This window comes from Hylobates moloch, unplaced genomic scaffold (assembly GCF_009828535.3).
Source record: "Hylobates moloch isolate HMO894 unplaced genomic scaffold, HMol_V3 SCAFFOLD_11, whole genome shotgun sequence".
NCBI lineage: Eukaryota > Metazoa > Chordata > Mammalia > Primates > Hylobatidae > Hylobates > Hylobates moloch.
Genome location: NW_026652286.1, coordinates 102897879 through 102918730, shown reverse-complemented (window position 1 = coordinate 102918730; position 20852 = coordinate 102897879). Strand labels below are relative to the sequence as shown.

The 20852-nt window shown below is 53.0% G+C and overlaps 1 protein-coding gene across 1 annotated transcript in view; it reads right to left on the bottom strand.

Annotated features, from left to right (window-relative positions):
• The window catches only part of ST14 (ST14 transmembrane serine protease matriptase), a 49462-nt gene that overhangs the window by 8198 nt on the left and 20412 nt on the right, over positions 1-20852 (bottom strand). Inside the window, exons 2-16 of the mRNA XM_058446919.1 lie at positions 13730-13889; positions 13346-13473; positions 13064-13134; positions 12106-12263; positions 11855-11890; positions 11325-11565; positions 7889-8028; positions 7431-7528; positions 5748-5857; positions 5520-5650; positions 4284-4388; positions 3820-3930; positions 3621-3734; positions 3172-3294; positions 2115-2301 (exon numbers count right to left, since the gene is read on the bottom strand). Of these exons, the coding sequence (XP_058302902.1) occupies positions 2115-2301; positions 3172-3294; positions 3621-3734; positions 3820-3930; positions 4284-4388; positions 5520-5650; positions 5748-5857; positions 7431-7528; positions 7889-8028; positions 11325-11565; positions 11855-11890; positions 12106-12263; positions 13064-13134; positions 13346-13473; positions 13730-13889 (1913 nt within the window). The remainder of the gene's footprint in view (positions 1-2114; positions 2302-3171; positions 3295-3620; positions 3735-3819; positions 3931-4283; positions 4389-5519; positions 5651-5747; positions 5858-7430; positions 7529-7888; positions 8029-11324; positions 11566-11854; positions 11891-12105; positions 12264-13063; positions 13135-13345; positions 13474-13729; positions 13890-20852) is intronic.

Below are 20852 nucleotides of genomic sequence, written 5' to 3'. Positions count from 1 at the left end.
CTCCACCTGCTGACGGGGCCTGGACATGACACCATGGTGACAATGAACACACTTAGCAACTGGACCTTGGTCTCTAAATACCATCCCCAATAAAGGACTCCTTGGAGAAATGTCTGGTCCTAGAGCTGGGCTGGGGAAACAGAAGATGAACCTATTGTACCTGGTAGTGCCAGAAAGCAAGGACATGGCTCAAAAAAGAAAAGAATGGGGCATGTCAAAGAGGCACAGAAGCCAACCTCAAAGAGAAGTGGTCGGGCCAGGCACGGTGGCTCACATCTGTAATGCCAGCACTTTGGGAGGCCAAGATGGGAGGATCACTTCAGCCTAGGAGTTGGAGGCCAGGCTTAGCAACTTAGCAAGCCTCTGTCTCTACAAAAATTTTAAACTAGCTGGGCATGGTGGCATGTGCCTGTAGTCCCAGCTACTCAGGAGGCTGAGGCAGGAGGACTGCTCAAGCCCAGGAGTTCGAGACTGCAGCAAGCTATGATTTGCATCACTGAACTTCAACCTGGGTGACACAGTGAGACTCTGACTCTCACACACACACACACACACACACGAAATTCTTAAATAAGCTCCCATTACTCCAAAAAAAAAAAAGATCATTTCTGCAATGGGTGGAGTTGAGTGTGACAAAATGAGACAAGGGACAGCCTCAGGCTGGACAAAGCCACATGTCAAGCACCCAGCGAAGCTGGGGACCATGGAACTGAGTCCACTCCCCACAGGCTCTTGCTGTCCATCTGCATCACCCAAGCCCTGGGCATGGGTCTGAGCGCGCTCCTTCTGTGCCGCAGGCCTCCCTCCAGCTGTGGGCCCATCTCTCCTCCCTGCAAAGGGCAGCTGAGGGCTTGAGTCGCCTGCTCCTGGAGCTGCCTACCGTGGAAAAGCATGCAGCCAGCAGAAAGCGCATCCCCTTCTCCCAAGGTTGGATTGTCCTGGAAGGCCCACGCCCCTGCACCTGCCTCTTCAGAGCAAGCCAGGCCCTAACACTCCTTCCTTCAGCCAATGGCCAGACGCCCAGAGAGGCCGGGAGCTAAGACACAAATAGCACAGCCCGGTATTGTGCCCCTGTTCCTGGGATGCCCACGTGACCCTTCCAGGCCTCTCATCTGCCTGTGTGTCTGAGGCCATGACGTGCTGAGCACCTACTATGTGCCAGGCACAGCGCAAAGTGTCGCAAGCACAGCATTGTATTTAATTCTCACAACTCTAAGAGTGGGAACTGATACTGTCACCATCTTCAGTGAAGAACCCAAGGCCTAGGAAGTTTGAATAACCTGCCCAGGGCCACCGGCAAGCCAGAGCTGGAGCAGGAATCCAGAGCTCATGTTGGCCAATCCGAGGGGCTGCGCGGTGCAGACTCGCCGGAGACCACACCTGTGCTGAAGTCTGGCTCTGCCACTTAACAGCTGTGCCACCCCAAGCAAACGTCCCTACTTCTCTGAACCTTATTTTCTGTAGTGAGGATACAATCGACCTGCCTAACTTGCTAGGGAGTTTTAGGAGAGGCACAGAGACAGCACTTGGCTGCGAGTGGGGCACCGAATACGGTGAGTTTTTATTATTACTGTTATTAAGCCCCGTCCTGGGATATCTGCTCATTTGGTTTGGATGCTTGTCCCTTCCAAATCTCATGTCGAAATGGGATCCCCAGTGTTGGAGGTGGGGCGTGGTGGGAGGTGTTTTCGTCACGGATCCCTCTTGACTGCTTTGGTGCCTCCCCCCATGGTGATGGGTGAGTTCTGAGCTCACACGAGGCTGGCTGCTTAAGAGTCTGGGACCTCCTCCTGCTCTCTCTTGCTCCCGCCCTCGCCACGTGATGTGCCTCCTCCCCCTTCACCTTCTGCCATGGATGGAAGCTCCCTGAGGCCCTCACCAGAAGCAGAGGCTGGCGCCACGCTTCCTATACAGCCTGCAGAACCATGGGCCAAATAAACCTCTTTTCTTTATAAATGACCCAGTCTCAGGTATTTCTTTAGAGCAACTCAAGAACGGACTAACACATGTGGCCACCCCTCCAATGCCCTGACTCGGTGCCAGCCTATCCTGGCATGACTCCCAGATGCAAAGGGCCAGCAAGGAGGCTCCCTGCTGCCCACCCAGAGACCCACCTGAATCCTCTGTCATCGATGTAGCAGTGCGCGGCGGAGACCAGCCAGTTGGGAGAGATGAGGGAAGCACCGCAGATGTGGCCCTGGCCCAGAGCGTGGAGGCTCACTTGCCAGGGCCACTCGCCCTCATCCGCATCCACGCCCCCGACAACACGAGCCTGTCTCGTGAAGGACCGCAGCCCACAGTCTGCAGAGGGGGCAGAGAACCAGAGGACAGCAAGTCGAGGTGGGGACATCGAACCCCAAGGAGACACGCAGTGGGTGCCAGGAGACCCTGTGTGGGGAAGCCAGCTTTTGGCGTGCACAGCACTGCTGGTGTGGCCAGGGCATGAGGGACCCCCAAAACTATCTTTGAGCTTCACAGACTCCCTTCCACCATGCCCCTCCTTCTCCCCGCACCCAAATTCAAACCCTCATCTTCCCACCTCCCCCTCCCTCACAAATGCAGTGAGGGCCTCCGGAGGCCAGCTGGTCAGCTTCACTTTGATTTGGGTGTCATCTGCCTGATTTGATATCATTTGGGACATCACAGGGGAGGGGGCGGCATGGAGCAGGGAGAAGCATCTTTGAATGCTGAAGGGCACAGCTCTCAGAGGGACGAATGAACCGCTGATGTGAGGTCACAGAACAGCTGTAGCTGTGCTCAAATCTAACCTGTGGCCAGCCAAGGCTTCTGAAACACGGAGACTGCAAATTAAAGTATGGGCGGGCAAGGGTGACACCCTGCCTTGGGCTTGGGTGAGCTGGGCCACTCTTCTCCAGACTACTTCCCCACAGCTGTGTCTACACAGCAGGGGCCAGCGACGCACTGCAGCCACGACCTCGCCATGCTACAGAGGTGCTGAGATGCTGGCTGTACGGGCCTTTCTCCAAGACCAGAGCCAGCCCGTGGGGTGGTGCCTTCATGCCAACTGGCAAGGCTACCCTTTCCTCCAGGAGACACACCCTCTCACCCAAGCACAGAGCTGCTAAGTGAGGTGCTGGCAGGATTGCACCCTCTGGTGGGCACTTCACACAGTGAACGACCTGCACAACCATACTGGGATACCCTGCTCACCGCAGTCCTTCTCATCTGAGCCGTCGCTACAGTCCTCCTTCCCGTCACACTCAGGGTTGCCCTTACTCAAGCAGAGCCCGTTGAGGCAGCGGTAGGTGTGTTTGGTACAAGTGACAACGTTCACTGTTGAAGGAGGAGGACACGGGGAGGGGATCAATTCCTCTGCAGCATCCAACCAGAAGCCAGAAACCACCAATGGCACCTCATGGCCCCTGCACCTTATTCCCTCACCCAGGCCTGCCCACCCACGCCCACTGGCCTCCCAGCCCTGCTACACGTTCTCCACCTTCCAGAAAATTCTCCCCCAACCAGAGCCCTTTCTCATCACACTTAACACCCAGGTGGTTTGTGTTCATTAAACTCGGGGCATCCTGCTTGTGGGTGTGCTCAGGGCAGTCTTCTCCAGGGGCGGGGCCCCCCAGCAGGAACGTGGGTGGGGCGGGCCTCACCCTTGGCACAGGAGGCCTCGTCGGACCCGTCCCCACAGTCGTCCTTCCCATCGCACTGCTGGCTCTTCGAGAGGCACTTCCCACTGGAACACTTGAAGGTCTGGGCCGGACAACCTGGAGAGGCACCGGGACTCAGCAGGAGCCACCGTGAGTCGCCCTGCCCACGTGCCCACCCAGGCGGCCCCTCCCCAGCACTCACTGCACCCCTGCTCGTCGCTGTTGTCTCCGCAGTCGTTCACACTGTCGCAGACCCAGAAGAGGGGCTTGCAGAACTTGTTCTTGCACGTGAACTGGTGGGTGGCGTCGCAACCTGGAGCGGGGCGAGGGGAGGGTCGGCCGCGAGGCCCTCATCACTCACTGCTTCCCCAGGATGCCCAGGCCATCAGAGCTACCTGGGGACCGCTTTCCGATCTACAGAGAGGCCCAAGTGGCCCTGCTCCACCAGCTGCCAAGCTGACGTCAGCACTTCCCAGACGCCCCACCACCTGCCCCATAGAGGCCAAGATCTCCATATGGCAGGGTGGGGAGAGGGGCCGGAAGGCCGAGAGCAAAAACTCCCACCACCTCCGGCCTTTCTGCCTCAGCAGTCAGCCAGGAGGGCCATGGGACGCAGGCAGGGTAGGGAAGGAGGGTGGGGGGACCGGGGCTCCCAGCCTGACTCACTGCAGTTGAGCTCATCGCTGTGGTCAGTGCAGTCGGCCCAGCCATCACAGCGCAGCTCCTTCCGGATACACCGCCCCGTGCGGCATGTGAACTGCCCCGGGCACGCTGTGGGCACAGGCAGGCCTGAGGCCTCCAGCACCCACCCACCTCCCTCCACCGGCTCCCAGCTCCCTCCCTCGGGCCAACTTCCCAGCCACAAACACACAGGAGCAGGGCGGGTGCTGTGGCTCAGGGCAGGGATTGCCCAGGCCCACCAAGCTGTGACAAAGGGGTTCCTGCACCTGCTGCTAGTGTGGGAAGAGGGCTGGCCACAGACCCCAACCTGGGCTGGCACCTCCCTCCCCACCACTGAGGATCGAAGCCCAGGAAGCGCCAGGTACCCTGCAGAGGCCGGCTGGTCGCAGGCCCTGCCCTGCCCTGTGTGCTGGGCTGCCTGGTGCCCCTGAGGGCCAGGCCCCGCCTGTGACACTCAGCTGGTCCCCGATGCATGTGATGTGTCCTATTCAAATGTAGTGCAGCATCGCGCACTTCCTTCACTCTAAACATTTTCCATATTTCAATGTTTCCGAAATCCGGAGGCATCTGACCACTTTGCAGATGACAAAGTTGTAAGGAGACCATTGTCACCGCCTCCGCACAGGTAGACTTCAGGCACAGGTAAGTGTTTAGATCAAAGGTGTTGGTTCATCCAAGTGTAATTTTGGTGGTGAGCCAGGCCCTTGAATATTACCTTAAATTTGGATTCCTAAGCATAGTTAAATGTCTGCCCAAGGTTATTCTATGATGCAGGGTTGAAATAAAAACACATCGTATATGTGGAAGAACCGCTGCACACAGAGCCAACAGTACTTCCTAATGTGTCTCATAATTACACTATGAATCCTAACGGTGCTAACAGGCCACAGAGGCAAGCACAGATGATCAAAGTCACGGTGAAGGTGGGCCTGAGGGACGGATGGCCGGGGAAGCTCAGATGAGGGGCGTCTCCAGCCACAGGTACCTCATGCTGGGACTGCAACCCAGAAGGGCACCGTGTGTACCAGCGCTCACGGCCAGCCTGCTTCAATTCATGCATCAAAGGCAGCGTGTTTTCCTCCCAAAGCTACGGGAGGGGTGAGATGCTCTTACTTTCTCCAGCATTTTAGAATCAGCAAAGCACGATGCTAACGAGATGCAAGGTAGACAGAACATGCGAGGCAGGCCCCCGCCAGCCTCCTCCCAACAATGTTCACTCACGGTCACTCGAGTCATAGGAGAGGTATTCAGCTAAGAACCCAGTGTCAGTGTAGGACTGATCTGAGTGGAAGCGAACTGTGATCTTGTTGCTGTTGCTGGTGACGACGAACTGGGACCTCTCTCCGCAGTACCTGGAGCGGGCGCGGGGCACAAGGTGAGGAGGGACAGCTGGGGGCCAGGGGGCTGGGGGGCTGGTGGGACCCCTCCCCCACACCCCCAGGAACTCACTTCTCCCCGTTGATCTCCACGTAGTCCTTGGGGCAGGTGCCCGTAGGCACGCCGGGCTCCAGCAGGTAGAAGAATTTGAAGCGCACCTTCACATGCTGGTTGTTGGGCACCTGAGGGAAGAGAGGCTGCTGGGAATGTGCGGCTTCCCTCCCTCCTCCCTGAACCTGAGGACGTCAAAGGGAGGCGGCAGCATGGACCAGGGAGAGACAGTACACCTTCCATCACCAAGACAGGTTGGAAAGTTCTCCCAGCGTGTTTGTTTGTTTGTTTGTTTGTTTGTTTGTTTTTTGAGATGGCGTCTTGCTCTGTCGCCCAGGCTGGAGTGCAGTGGCGCGATCTTGGCTCACCGCAACCTCCGCCTCCCGGGTTCACGCCATTCTCCTGCCTCAGCCTCCCGAGCAGCTGGGACTACAGGCACACGCCACAACACCCAGATAATTTTTTTTGTATTTTTAGTAGAGATAGGGTTTCACCATTTTGGTCAGGCTGGTCTCAAACTCCTGACCTCAGGTGATCTGCCCGCCTCGGCCTCCCAAAGTGCTGGGATTACAGGCGCGAGCCACTACACCCGGCCTCTGTTCTTTTTTTTTTTTTTTTTTTTTTTTTTTTTGAGATGAAGTCTTGCTCTGTCGCCCAGGCTGGAGTACAGTGGCAAGACCTCGGCTCACCACAACCTCCGGCTCCCAGGTTCAAGCTATTTTCCTGCCTCAGTCTCCCGAGCAGCTGGGATTACAGGCGCCCGCCACCACACCCGGCTAATTTTTATATTTTTAGTAGAGACAGGATTTCACCATGTTGCCCAGGCTGGTCTCGAACTCCTGACCTTGTGATCCACCCGCCTTGGCCTCCCAAAGTGCTGGGATTACAGGCATGAGCCACTGCACCTGGCCCTCCTGGCATTTTTAAAGAAAGGAAAGGGAGGCAGCTCTGGCTGGGATGGCGTGAGCAGCACGGACAGGCGACTCTCTTGTCTCACACACCTTCTTTGATTTCTTCCTGACGGCACCTCTGAGACCCTCACTTCACCTAGGGGCAAGCTGAGGCCCAGGGAGCTTCAGCAACTGCCCAGGTCGTTCCGTCACCTGCCAAGGAGCTAAGATAAGAGTCTGGATCTGCCTGACACTGCAGGAGGACCTGAGCCCACCCTGGGCCCTGAGACACATGGTCTCTTTGGGTTTGTTTTTGTTGTTTTTTGAGACAGGGTCTCACTGTTGCCCAGGCTGGAGAGCAATGGCACTGTCATAGTTTACTGTAGCCTTAAACTCCTGGGCTTAAGTGATCCTCCCACCTTGGCCTCCTGAGTAGCTGGGACTACAGACGTGCACCACCGTGCCTGGCTAATTTTTGTAATTTTTTGTAGAGATGAGGTCTCACTGTGTTACACAGGCTGGTCTTGAATTCCTGGCCTCAAGTGATCCTCCTGCCTTGGTCTCCCAAAGTGCTGGGATTACAGGTGTGAGTCATCATGTCTGGCTGAGCCTTTGGGGTTGATAAAGGATCTCCTCTTCCCTTTCTTCTGTCTTCCTCATTTGCCATCCACCTCTCTCTCACACACACACACACGCACACATGTACACATATGCAAACACATGCACACATGCATGCACACATGCACACAGGGAGACATACACATGTGCATATACATGCTCACACACACACGTTCACACACCCCATAGCTCCTACCTCAATGTCCCATGTGCAGTCGATGTTGGGTGGGTAGTGGCCTGGGTAGTAGGGGCTGTTGAATGTCCCCTGGGCTTTACGTAAGCGGCCTCCACAGCCTGAGAGGGAAGGTGGGAGAAAGCAAAAGGATCAGGAACCTGCTTGGCGGATCAGGAACCTGCTTGGCCAAGCAGGCAGGCGAGGGCTCTGCAGCCTGAGACCTGGAACTGCCTGGATGCTGCACAGCAAGTGCACAGCCAGGAAGACCAGGTGCCGGGTGCCAAAGCTTCGGGAGGGCTCCTGACCCAGGTGGTCGGCCAGATGCCTTTGGCTCAAGCTTCAGCCTCTGCTGCTGACCTAGGCCAGCTCGCCAACCACAGAGTCTAGCCTGTGGCCTCCTAAGCTCAGGTCACCCCCACTAAGGCCTTCCCCTTCTCCGCGGCCCGAGGGCAGTTCCGCCCTGCCTTGCCCGTCCTTACTGCTCATCTTAGGCAGCTGGAAGAAGGTGGCCTCAAAGCCGGGATGCCGCCGCTCCGTGTTGGTTATCAGTGTGACGAGCAGGACGTTCTGGGAGGAGTGGAAGGTCAGGTTGTAGGAGGGAGGGTAGGTGCCACACAACCTGTGGGGGCAGAGGGTGGGCATTAGGAAGAGCAGACAGAACCCAAGCTTCTCACACACCCAAACCAGGCTCCCAGGCAGAGGTGCCTGAGGACCCCGCCCCTAACTCTGGTCCCATCCACAGAGGCCAAGAATGGAGTCAAAAAGACCTTCATTCAAGTAAGTCCCTCCCCCACACAATCACTGATGGAAGGAGTTAGTGATAAACAGTTCACCTTTGTTTAAAAGCGCAACACCCAGCCGGGCGCGGTGGCTCACGCCTGTAATCCTAGCACTTTGGGAGGCCGAGGCGGGTGAATCACCTGAGGTCAGGAGTTCGAGACCAGCCTGGCCATCATGGTGAAATCCCGTCTGTACTAAAAATACAAAAATTAGCTGGGCGTCATGGTGCACGCCTGTAATCCCACCTACTCCAGAGGCTGAGGCAAGAGAATCGCTGGAACCCGGGAGGCGGAAGTTGCAGTGAGCTGAGATCGCGCCACTGCACTCCAGCCTGGGCGACAGAGCGAGACTCCATCTCAGAAAAAAAAAAAAAAAGAGCAACACCCTAGACAAAATACATGCCCACAACAGAGGATTCATTAAATAAACTGTGGGCTCAATCAGAACAACAGCAGTAGTAACAACCAACATTTATTAAGAACATGCCAAGGTCGGGCCTATAATCCCAGCCTGTTGGGAGGCAGGAGAATTGCTGGAGGCCAGGAGTTTCAGACCAGCCTGGGTAACACAATGACACCTCATCTCCATAACCAAAAAAACTAGCTGGGCATGGTGGCGCTTGCCTGTAGTCCCGGCTCCTCAGGGGCGAGGCCAGAGGATTGCTTGAGCCTCAGGAGTTCAAGGTTACAGTGAGCTATGATTGCGCCACTGCACTCCAGCCTGGGCGACCAGGAGACTCAAAAAAAAAAAAAAAAAAAGAACATGCCTGGCATGGTTGTCGGTGCTCTTAAATCTATTAACTCATAATCTTCATAACAGCTCTATGAAGTAGATACTATTATCCCTCTCTCAGAGGTGAGGAAACCGAGGCACAGAGATCTTCAGTAACTTGCCCAATACCCCTTGGGTAATAAGTGGCAGGCTTAGAATTTAAACTCAGGCATTCAAGCTCCAGAGTCCACACTGCTCACAACCATGTCATCCTGATTGTGTCCCCTCCTTCTAAACAATGCAACCTTATAAATACCCTGAGAGACCGGGTGGCCGATTTGGAAAGATCATCATAATATACTTCATTTGTTAAAGCAGGTAATGAAACTGAATGCACAGGATAATCCTATTTCTTAACACACACACAGCAAAAAAGGCTGGGAGAATAGACATCAAAAATTTGGCTGGGTGCTGTGGCTCACGCCTGTAATCCCAGCACTTTGGGAGGCCAGGACGGGCAGATTGCCTGAGGTCAGGAGTTCGAGACCAGCCTGACCAACATGGTGAAACCCCATCTCTACTAAAAATACAAAAAAAATTAGCTGGGCGTTGCGGTGCATGCCTGTAATCCCAGCTACTCGGGAGGATGAAGCAGGAGAATCGCTTGAACCCAGGAGGCGGAGGTTGCGGTGAGCCGAGATCTTGCCACTGCACTCCAGCCTGGGTGACAGAGCGAGACTCCATCTCAAAGAAAAAGAAATCACAGTGGTTATTTCTAGGCAGTAAGATGACGAGTGACTTTAGCCTTCTTTTTGCTTGTCGATTGCTTTCTCCCACTGGGACCATGTACTTCTCTGTTGTATGATTAATAAATTAGAGAGATGGAAAAGAAGTCCTGATTGCAAAGCTGTGGCAGCAGATGGTTCTAGATTGTTCTTTGCCTGAATTTTAGCCTATTATTAATCACGAAACGTCCGCCCAGCTCATCTCCATAGACAGCCACAGAAGGCTGTGGCCCAGCGAGTGCAAGAGAGGCGGCTGGCCCACCACGCACAGCACCTCTGTGCGGTACGCTCCACCCTGACATGGGGTAACCACAGGTACATTAACCACGCCTTTCCGTTTTCTGTAATGCGGGTGCTTTGACATCTGGGGCCCTGCTGACTGTGGAGAGCTGGCCAATGCTTACAGATAGCAAAGGACTCACCTGCAAGCAAACCTTCCCTATGCAAACCCACCTATGGGGGCCCAGCCCCACCTCCTCCAAAAGGGTCTCACACTGAGGGCCACTATTCTTTGCCCTAACAATCCCAGGCCCAAGTATCAGAGAACTAGGGACAGCTCCTATGCCCCAGAGCTTTCTGTGTAAACCATATAAAGGCTCTTTTTTTTTTTTTTTTTTTTTTTTTGAGACAGAGTCTCGCTCTGTTGCCCAGGTTGGAGTGTAGTAGTGCAATCTCGGCTTACTGCAACCTCTGCCTCCCAGCTTCAAGTGATTCTCCCGCCTTGGCCTCCCGAGTAGCTGGGATTACAGGCGCCTGCCACCACACCCAGCTGATTTTTGTATTTTTAGTAGAGACGGGGTTTCACCAGGTTGGCTTGACTGGTCTCGAACTCCTGACCTCAAGTGATTCAGCTGCCTTGGCCTCCCAAAGTGCTGGGCTTACAGGCATGAGCCACCATGCCCGGCCCATAATAAAGGCTCTTGCTTACATTTTCCCCTCATTCCTGTTACCCCTTGACCAACCTGGTGCTTCCTCGTGTGGCCTGAGGCAGGGTCTTGCTCTGTTGCCCAGGCTGGAGTGCAGTGGTGCAATCAGAGCTCACTGCGGCCTCTACCTCCTGGGCTGGAGATCCTCCTGCATCAGCCTCCTGAGTAGGCATGCACCACCACACCCAGCGAAGCTTTTTATTTTTTAAAAAGGCAGAGTCTTGTTGCCCAAGCTAGTCTCAAACTCCTGGCCTCAAAAGATCCTCCCGCCTCAGCCTCCCAAAGCGCTGAGATTACAGGCATGAGCTACCATGCCCACCAACAAAACTGTCTTTTCAAGGGCAGTCATCTCCTGATCTGTTGGCCTTCATATACCTGAATAATAAAGCCTACATTTTACAACCGTGGGCAGTGCCTTCTCTCTGGCAGTTCAGGGGGGACACACCCTGCACAGGCTGGATTTGGTATCTGGGGACCATAGAGCCTTCCTCTGCTTTGCCAAGGCTGAGAAAAATCACCTCCCAGACTCCACTGGAGCTCCAGCTGAGGATCACACCACACGTGCCTCCTGCTGCCTGGATGTTTAGCAGTGGCCTGTGGCCAAGAGTCATAAACTGTATCTCAGGCCTGTGCCACAATCCGTTGAAGAAGCTGGCCCCGTATGGGGCAGCCACCAAGCTCCCGCAGCCCCACCCGCCCACCGGGGTACTCACTGCACCAGGGCGTGGGGCTCCATGGGGCTCAGGGCGTTGTACACCATCACCAGGTCGCTGCCGCGCTCGTCACAGGACGCAAGGTCAAAGCTGCGGAAGGTGAGGCTCAGCACTGAGTCGGCATCCCCCCGCAGGGCCCACTGGCAGCGGGCGTGAGCGGGGTAGGGGCTGTCAGGGAAGCCGGGTGTGGTGAAGCGCATCAGCTCCACACCGCGGGTGTGCAGGGCAAAGCTGCAGCTGTCTGCGCAGGAGACAAGAAGAAGGGCATGTGTGGGGGCAGGGCTGGGCAGAGCTGGGGGAGGAACCTGAGACCCCGTGGGCGTGCATCTCAGGCCTGGCCCCTTTGAGATGCCCCAGGCTGCCCTGGGCCTCGAGAAATCAGGAAGGGGGCTTCTCAGAAGGGCCTGGAAAGATCATCATAATATACTTCATTCAGAGGGACATGCTTCTGGGGACCCCACTGGCTCAAGGCCATCTGGCCACATCCCCCCTCTTCCCCACCCAGAAGAGGAGGCGGGCACAATACTTACTGTCCTGGGTCCTCTGTACTGTTTTGGGGTCAGTGGCTGAAGAATAAGAAGGAGAATAAAGCATTTCCTGATACAATCCATTTCCTTCTTCCTGCTTCCTTATTATTTAAAGGGAGGTGCCCAGCCAGCACGTTATCTTCTCTCTGGGGCACTGGGCCCTGGGAGTGCCAGTCCCCTGCAATGGTCCAGGGCCCAGCCCCACTCCATGGAAGCCTGGCCAGTCCCATGCCCACCCCAGCCCTCGGACTCACGGAAAGCCACCACTGAGGTGACCACAAAGGACTTCAAGGAGCGCGCCCGCGGGGGCAGCATGACTACGCGCTCTTCGGCCATGACGCGCTCAGCCTCCTCCACCAGGTGCTGTGGGATACTGAACTCAGACCAGTAGTAGGCGATGACGCTGCCCTCGCTGGGGAGAGAGCGGGGGCCTAAGGCGGAGCTCTGGGCCCCGTTTCCCCCACGTGCACCTAGAGCGACTCCAGGACAAGAGGGCCGCTCAGGCCACCCGCAGGGGCACACCTGGGCCCTCATCTGCAGAGGCCCTGCCCCGGCTCCTCTTTTGTGTCACCTCTCTTTCCACCCCGAAGCAAGAGGCCTTGCCCCTTTGCCCTCTGCTCTCGCAGTCTCATCCCCAACCAGACCGATTCTGGGGGCCGCTCAGGGGTAGGAATGAGGAGGGGAAACACACAAGCGAGGACACACCGCGTGTCACCTTCCTGAGCCTGTTTTCTGACCTGAGAAAGGAACTGGGAATGTCACCTGCCACACAGCATTCCCCAGGGTTCAAACAAACTAGCAAAATAAAAAGCACTTTGAGAATAAAGTCTATTTTTTTACAAAAGTATGCGTGAAAAACTGCTCAAGCACAGAAAATGTGGGGACTCATTGAAGCCTGCCCGACTACCCCAGCTCCCCCAAACCCAAATTTGGAAAAACAGCAAAGAATCACAGCCGTTCCTGGCATCATGCCAAGCCCTTCACAGGCCTTTGGGCAGCTCATCACAGCAACAGCTACAGTCACCTTTGCCATGGGGGCAGAAGAGTCAGGCTGCCAAGTAACGCACAGGAGGACACAGCGAGGACCCTCCTTGGCTCTCCAGGCCGGGACCTCCAGCGCCATCTCCCTGCTTTCTGCCCCACACACTGCACCCCGATCATACTCCCAGCCGCTCTGGGGCGCATCCCACTGAGCCTTCTCTCCGCACCCACCTGAAGGCCGTCACGGCCGACTCCTTGTGGTAGGGGCCCAGGAACGGGACTCCGCTGTACAGCAGCTTCAGCTGAGGAAGGGCAGAGACTCAAGGCGGGCCCCACACGGCGATGACTCTGCCCCAAGCCCGGGCTGCTCCCTCCCCTCCGGAGTCTGGGTCCCCTTTGCAGATCACCCCCATCCCAGGGCCCTGGCAGCACAGGCGAGGCACATCCCTCCTGCCCAGCAGGTGAGACACCAGGGCACACAGTCCGGCAGGGCTCTGGACAGGCTGCACTCACCGCGTCCTTCACCTTGCTGGCCAGGCTTACAAACTCAGTGGAGTTGGAGTTCTCGTAGGCATCCACAAAATTCTCATTTGTGATCCTCATGTAGCCATTGAAGATCTTCTGGACACGCACGTCCCGGTCTGTGTGAGACCAGAAGGAGCTTGGTCAGGGGAGGCGGTACCATCCCCGCCTGTCCCTCGCCTTCCACCATGGTGAATGAATGCCGAGAGGGGGCCATGGGCCAGTCCTGACTGCTTCCCATCACTCCCCATCAGGGTTCCAGAGAGGCCAAGAGACCCTCGTGTCCTCAGTAGGCAGCCCTGGGTCTGTCCGCTGAGGGAGGAGGGACAGCCACCCCTTGTCGTCCTCCCCGGAGCCAGCCCCAGCTTTACTCACACTGCAAATGCCACACCAGGAAGCCGATCCCCAGCGAGACAAAGAGGAGGCCGATCAGCCCGGCTGCCAGCACCACCCGGCGCCCCGGGCCGTGCTTTTCCACCTTCTTGACATTGTTTACCGGCAGGAACTCCACGCCTTCCTCCAAGCCATTCACCTTCTGCAGGGAGAGAGGCGTCGCCACTCAGACCCTCTCACCCCCTCTTCCCCCTGTGCCCCACTGGGGAAGATGTTCACATTTTGTGAGGTCCGGCTTGGAGAAGAAAGCAGGGGCTTGGGTGAGAAGAAGGCGGCTTCCCCCAGAGGCATGGGGCCCACTGCCCAGAGCGCAGACTCCGGGACATGAATCCTGGGCATGCTCTGGGAGAGACATGAGGTGGGCCTTCCCGACCACGCATCTCAGGGTCCGGACAGCACCAGGCGATCATTGCTTACGAATTGTTCATTTAAATTAAAACGCAATGAAGGGCTGTCGAACCCGGTCATCGAGGTCTCCCCTTCAGTGAATCACCTTTCATGTAGGTGGGTGCCCCGGAGAGTGGCCACAGCCCAGGCCCATGACTGGCAACTGTGGTGCCCCCGTGCAGACTTCTAGGAGCAGGCCCTGCTCCCTCGGACACGGCCCCTGCCAGATTCAGTCCCCCCATCACCTGGTCCAGGAGCCTGTGGCCAGCACTCAGCTGCACACCCTACCCAGCGGCCTTGCCCTGCCAATAGTGAACCAGCCAAAAGTAAAAAGGTGGTGCCATCATGGAAAAAACTGCTCTGTGTTTAACCTTGGGAACCCCAGTCCAGGACAAGGCACAGTGAGAGGCCCACTGTGGGAATCCACACCCACGCGCAGCCCCAAGAGAGGGAAAAGCAAACAAACCAAACGCCCAAAAGACACGATGGCAACTTCCTTGGGTTCCTCCCTGCCGAGGGTATCCATGATGAGGGGCCAGAATACGGAGGGGCAGGTGGGGTGTCTGCTGCACCCAGTGACGGACCGGCGAAGGTTTCTGCTCATAGCACATGCCATCTGCCCACCCTGAATCCTGGGGACGCACCATGGCCTGGCACCATGGCACTTTCGGTTTAACTACCTCACACCCAATCAATATGACTCACAACAAAAGCAGCAGCCCATCCCAAACCCACAGGTGTTGGCCCTTTTGACGGTTTCCTGATGTCGTTCTTCTGGTGGTGATCTCGTAATTCGACAGTGTAAATTTAAGCTGATATGTCTTGGTTTGTCACATTTACCCATTATCAACTCACTGCATCAAAGATTCTCCTCACTCCTGCCTTACTGGGATAGGATACTTGTAACTCCAATTTTAGTTTCCTAATTGGCTATATTTGTGACTTGATCTAATATCACACACAGAAACACACCCCAGACAGCCACTTAAAGTGTGTTCAAGATGCTTGTTCTGGAGTCTGTCTCTGTATTTCTAAATAATATGCCAACACCGTAATCTCTTGACTCATCTATCTAGACATCGGCTGACTTTCTATTATGACAATGTGGATTTTAGTGTCTTTCCACCCTTTCTCTCCCCATCCTCCCAATAGTTACAGGCCCAAAGTTTAAAAAAAAATTATATCCATACTCTAGGTTTTCATTATTAGCCTGTGAAAATATCGTTCACTATTATGTTTCCTTTCTTTGTACAATTTCTTTGTTTTTCCTGCTGTGAATTTTCATTGACTGGGGTTTCTTTTTAACTTTACCCAAATCTTTACATACGATCTAAGACCTCTGCAATACTCTTCTCAATCTTCTGCATGTAATACCTGTTAAATAACTTATTTCATATTCTTCCTGAGGGCCACAGTCCTGGAGCCACCTGTCCTTTCTCATAGCAGTTGTCTAGAACTTCCTTCACCATCACCCTGGGATTTTCCTTAATCTCCTTCTGTGTTAAAACGCCTATTTCCTGGATTCATTGTCTTCATCTTTCTTGGTTTACACTTCATTTTGGTGGAACACATACCTTTAAAAAATTTTTTTCTAACCACAAAGACCCAGAAGAGATGAACATATACTTTCTGAGAAGAATATTTTTTGATACTTTGCATGTTTCTGAAAATACCTTAATTCTACACTCACACATTTATGGAACTTTGGCTGGGTATAGAACTATAGGTTTAAAATAATTTTCACTTAGAATTTTGAGGGCTCTGGCCGGGCGCGGTGGTTCACGCCTATAATCCCAGCACTTTGGGAGGCCGAGGCAGGTGGATCATCTGAGGTCGGGAGTTCAAGACCAGCCTGGCCAACATGGTGAAACCCTGTTTCTACTAACAATACAAAAATTAGCTGGGCATGGTAGCACGTGCATGTAATCCCAGCTACTCGGGAGGCTGAGGCAGGAGAATCGCTTGAACCCAGGAGGCAGAGGTTGCAGTGAGCTCAGATTGTACCACTGAACTCCAGCCTGGATAACAGGGTGAAACTCTGTCTCAAAAACAAAAAAAAAGAAAGAATTTTGAGGGCCCCATTGTTTTTTAGCTTCTAATCTGCTTTCGAGAAATATGATAATATTATAAACTCATTATCTTCTACTTATGACTTCGTTGTCTTTCTTTGAAAGCCTTGAGAATGTGCTTTGAATTGGGTCTTTTTGTTTTCTTGAGACAGGGTCTTGCTGTGTTGCCCAGGCTGGAGTGCAGTGGTCTGATCATAGCTCACTGTAACCTTGAACTCCTGAGCTCAGGCAATCCTCCCACTTCAGCCTCCTGAGTAGGTGGGACTATAGCTGTACACCACCGTGTCCAGTTAACTTTTTTATAATTTTTTGTAGAGGCAAGGTCTTACTATGTTGCCCAGGCTTGTCTCCAACTCCTGGCTTCAAGCTATCCTTCCATCTCAGCCTCCCAAAGTGATTTTCCTGTCTTATTTTTTAGATTATGTCTCCCTTTCATTTCCTCTGGTCTGCCATTCTTTAATCCTTATTATATTTATCCTCTATTTATCCTTTCTCTGTATTATCCATCTCATTATTTTTAACCTGTCAATCGAGTTTTTCATTTTTGGTATCAAAATTTTAATTTCTAAGAGCTTTCTGGTTCTTTGAATTTTCCTCTTTCATGGCGTCTTGTATTTGTTTCATGAATGCAAAACCTTTATATTTCCATTGAGTATCTTTTCTCTGTTTTTGACTTTCTCTTCCATGTTGAAGACTTTCCTCAAATGCTGGGGGATCCTTGGTGGTTATTTTTATTTAGAAACAAGCTCCTGCAGGCTGTTTGGAAGCTCTGTGTGCATGCCTTGCCACAACTGGCTTCACTGTGGGAGACACAAGTAAGTGGCTAAACAGATTTTTTTTCTGGGCACTCCCAACGGTTAGACTATATACATCTTCCTGTGCATGGTTCCATTGCTCCAGAGAATAACTTTCTAATCTCCTGGCTGGAGTGATTTAAACCCAGCCACTAGCATTCAGGAACATGTAGGAGGAGAGACTCATTCCCCTTCTTTTCACCTCTCTCTATAGCCTTCCTCTGTACCTGGGGTCCTCAAGCCCACATATTCTTTGATTCAATCTCTCCAGACTATTTTTCCCATCCACTGGAGGAGTCTGCTGGGGCCTTTGTCTTTTTGCTTGGGGCCGAGGTGGAGATTTGGGGATTTCTGACAATGTCCTTTCTTGTCTCACCTCTGTCTTCTAGAATACTTGAGCCCAGTGTTTTCTGAGCCTGGTAGAGAAGAGACCATTACCAGAGAAATACTGAAAGGATGTTTCCAAGAGCTGAAGAGAGTCATAAATCTTCCAATTCAAAGGGCTCGGTGAATGGTGAGAAAGACAAATGAAGCAGCACATATAGCCAAACAGACCATATTGTGATGACATTTTGGAACATCACGGATAAGAATGGACCCTCCATGCCTCTAGCTGTCGTCCTTTCTCTCCCGTATTTTGCGTTTCTTCAGCGTTTGGTTCTATTTTGGGAATTTCTTTGACTTGCTCTTGTAAACTTTCCATAAATTTTAAAAATCGCTTCATTGAGGTATTATTGCATGAAATAAAGTGTATATATTTAAGTGTACAATTTGGGCATCCATATGCACCCATGAAACCATCCACAGCGAAGATGATGCCCATGTCCGTCTCCTTCAAAGTCTCCTCCTGGCCCCTCCCACATGTTCCTCCCTGAATCCATTTCCTGTCCCCAAGAAACCACTCATCTGCTTCAGGCTGCTTTTCCCAGAGCTTTATGTAAATGGAATTCTGCAGTATGCACTCTTCCATCTGGCTTCTTTCACTCCGCACGATTCCTCTGAGACTCACGCAGGTTCCTGTGCGCACAGCAGCGCATACCTTTCAGTGGTTGCTACCTTTATCCCATCGTTCGGACACACAACATGTGTTTACCTGTTCACCTATTGATGGACATTTGGAGTGTCTCCAATTTGAGGCCATTACAAACAGAGCTGCTAGAAACACCCCCGTAGCTGTCTTTGTACTGGCACATCAGCAATGAACAACTGGAAACCAAAACTAAAAGACACCATTTACAATAGCTTCAAAAATATGAAATACTTGAGGTAAATCTGACAAAAATGCACAAAACCTGTACACTGAAAGATGCAAAATACTGCTGGGAGAAATTCTAAAAGACCTAAATTAGTTGAGCAATATATGCTGTTCATGGACTAGATGATTCAATATTAAGATGTCTATTCTCAAAATTAGCGATAGATGCAATGCAATCTTTTTTTTTTTTTTTTTTAAGATACAGGGTCTTGCTATGTTGCCCAGGCTGGTCTTGAACTCTTGGCTCAAGCAATCCTCCTGCCTCAGCCTCCTGAGTAGCTGCGACTACAGGGTGCACCACTGCACCCAGCTGCAACTAGACGTTTTCATGTTGTCTTTGGAACTTCGCCTTTGACTTTCTTTCAGGCTAGGCTTTCTTTAGACATCTGGTGGCCTCTGATAGTCTAATCACATTTAAGAATGAGAAAACAGAGATTTCGGCCAGACTCTGAACAGACCGTGTATGTGTATACATGTATAAGAAATGTAGGCCAGGCGTGGTGGCTCACGCCTGTAATCCCAGCACTTTGGGAGGTGGAGGCAGGCAGATCACCTGAGGTCAGGTCAAGACTAGCCTGGCCAACATGATGAAACCCCACCTCTACTAAAAATACAAAAAAATTAGCCAGGCGTGGTGGTGGACGCCTGTAATCCCAGGTACTCGGGGGGCTGAGGCAGGAGAGTCGCTTGAACCCAGGAGGCAGAGGTTGCGGTGAGCCAAAATCGTGCCATTACACTCCAGCCTGGGCAACAAGAGAGAAACTCCATCTCAAAAAAAAAAAAAAAAGTAACAAAAGTGGCCAGGCACGTTGGCTCATGCCTGTAATCCCAGCATTTTTGGAGGCCAAGGTGGGTGGATCACCTAGGTCAGGAGTTCGAGACCAGCCTGGCTAAATATAAAAAATTAGCCCGGTGTGGTGGCAGACGCCTGTTAGCCCAGCTATTCAGGAGGCTGAAGTACAAGAGTTGCTTGAACCTGGGAGGCAGAGATTGCAGTGAGCCGAGATCACACCACTGGACTCCAGCCTGGGCAACAGAGTGAGACTCGGTCTCAAAAAAAAAAAAATTTAACAAAAGGGCCAGGCACGGTGGCTCACACCTGCACTGTGAAAGGCCAAGGTGGGCAGATCACTTGAGCCCAGGAGTTCGAGACCAGCATGGCCAACGTGGCTAACCCCAATTCAAAGGGCTCAGCAAATGGTGAGAAAGACAAAAATACAAAAAAACTAGCCAGACATGGCAGCATGCACCTGTAGTCCTGGCTACTCGGGAGGTTGAGGCAGGAGGATGATCTGAGCCCAGGGAGGTTGAGGCTGCAGTGAGTCAGAGTCATACCACTGCCCTCCAGCCTGGGCGAGACAGCAAAACCTCATCTCAAAAAAAAAAAAAAAAAAAAAGAAAGAAACAAAGAAAGACAAAAAGAAATGTAACGAAATAATTTATTATGTTTAGATGTATATCCAATTCACAGGGTAATTTCACAACCATTTTCTTACTGGATCTTCATGACAATCCTGTGACTCATTCAAGACTGGCTGGTGCTATCACCCCTGTTTTATAAAGAAGGCAGGGAAGAATGCTGATTTTGTAAGGTCACCAGCCCTTGGTGGCAGATCCAGAATCTGGTCCTGATTTACTGCCTCCCAGTGTGGTTAGGTTCCAGAATTCAGGGAGCAAGGATTCAGGGAAACAGAGACTCCCATGAGAAGGGGGAAGGTGGCTGAGGGCATTGATTCAGGGGTCACCCCAGGCTCTGCCATGGAGCGAGGCTGTCAGCAGTGGCGCTAACTCAATGGTGGGTCCCCTCTCCTCCCTGCAGTGTGAGTTCTGTGGCTCCACTCCGCCCAAAAGTGCTGTCTAATCAGTAACTGGGCTGCTGCTTTTTATAACCTTAGCTCTTGGCTCCATTTTCAGGTGTAACAGAGATACTCTTGCACAATCCCATCGTTTTATTGATAAGAACACTGAGGCTGAATGAGAGGGAGTGGCCTGTCCAAGGTCACAAAGTTAATAAAGTCAGTGAAGCAGCAAAGCTCTTTTAACTCCTGGGTGGGGGAGGAGAAAGGGGGAGGAGGAAGGGGGAGGTCTCAAGGAGTTCCCATCCACTTAGACACTTAGACCACTGTAGGCATAACACCTCTCTACAGGGTCACACCGACAGGAGAGATCCTATGCCTGCCTGCTTTCACTTCTCCTGTCTCTCTTTCTTAAAAGTAAACATATTTGCAGGTGCACACAAAATGGTGCTATGAAGCCAGGTGTGTCTGCTTACCATAAACACAGACAGAGGCCACGTAACTATCACAGCCTCTTCCTGCTGGCCCACTCTATTTAGATCCTGGCCGAAGGGCCCAGAAACACAGCTCGGCTCCAGGCCACTCAGACAAGGGAGCGAGGAATGACTTCCAGGTGGGAGGTTGGGGATAAAGGGCTCAGGACAAGCAGGGTACAGACCCTGAAGGGCCAGGATCTAACAGGGACCACCACCATCCCACCCAGCAGGGATGAGATCAGACCACCATCCCCCCCAGCAGGGAAGAGATCAGACCACCATCCCACCCAGCAGGGAAGGATCAGACCACCATCCCACCCAGCAGGGA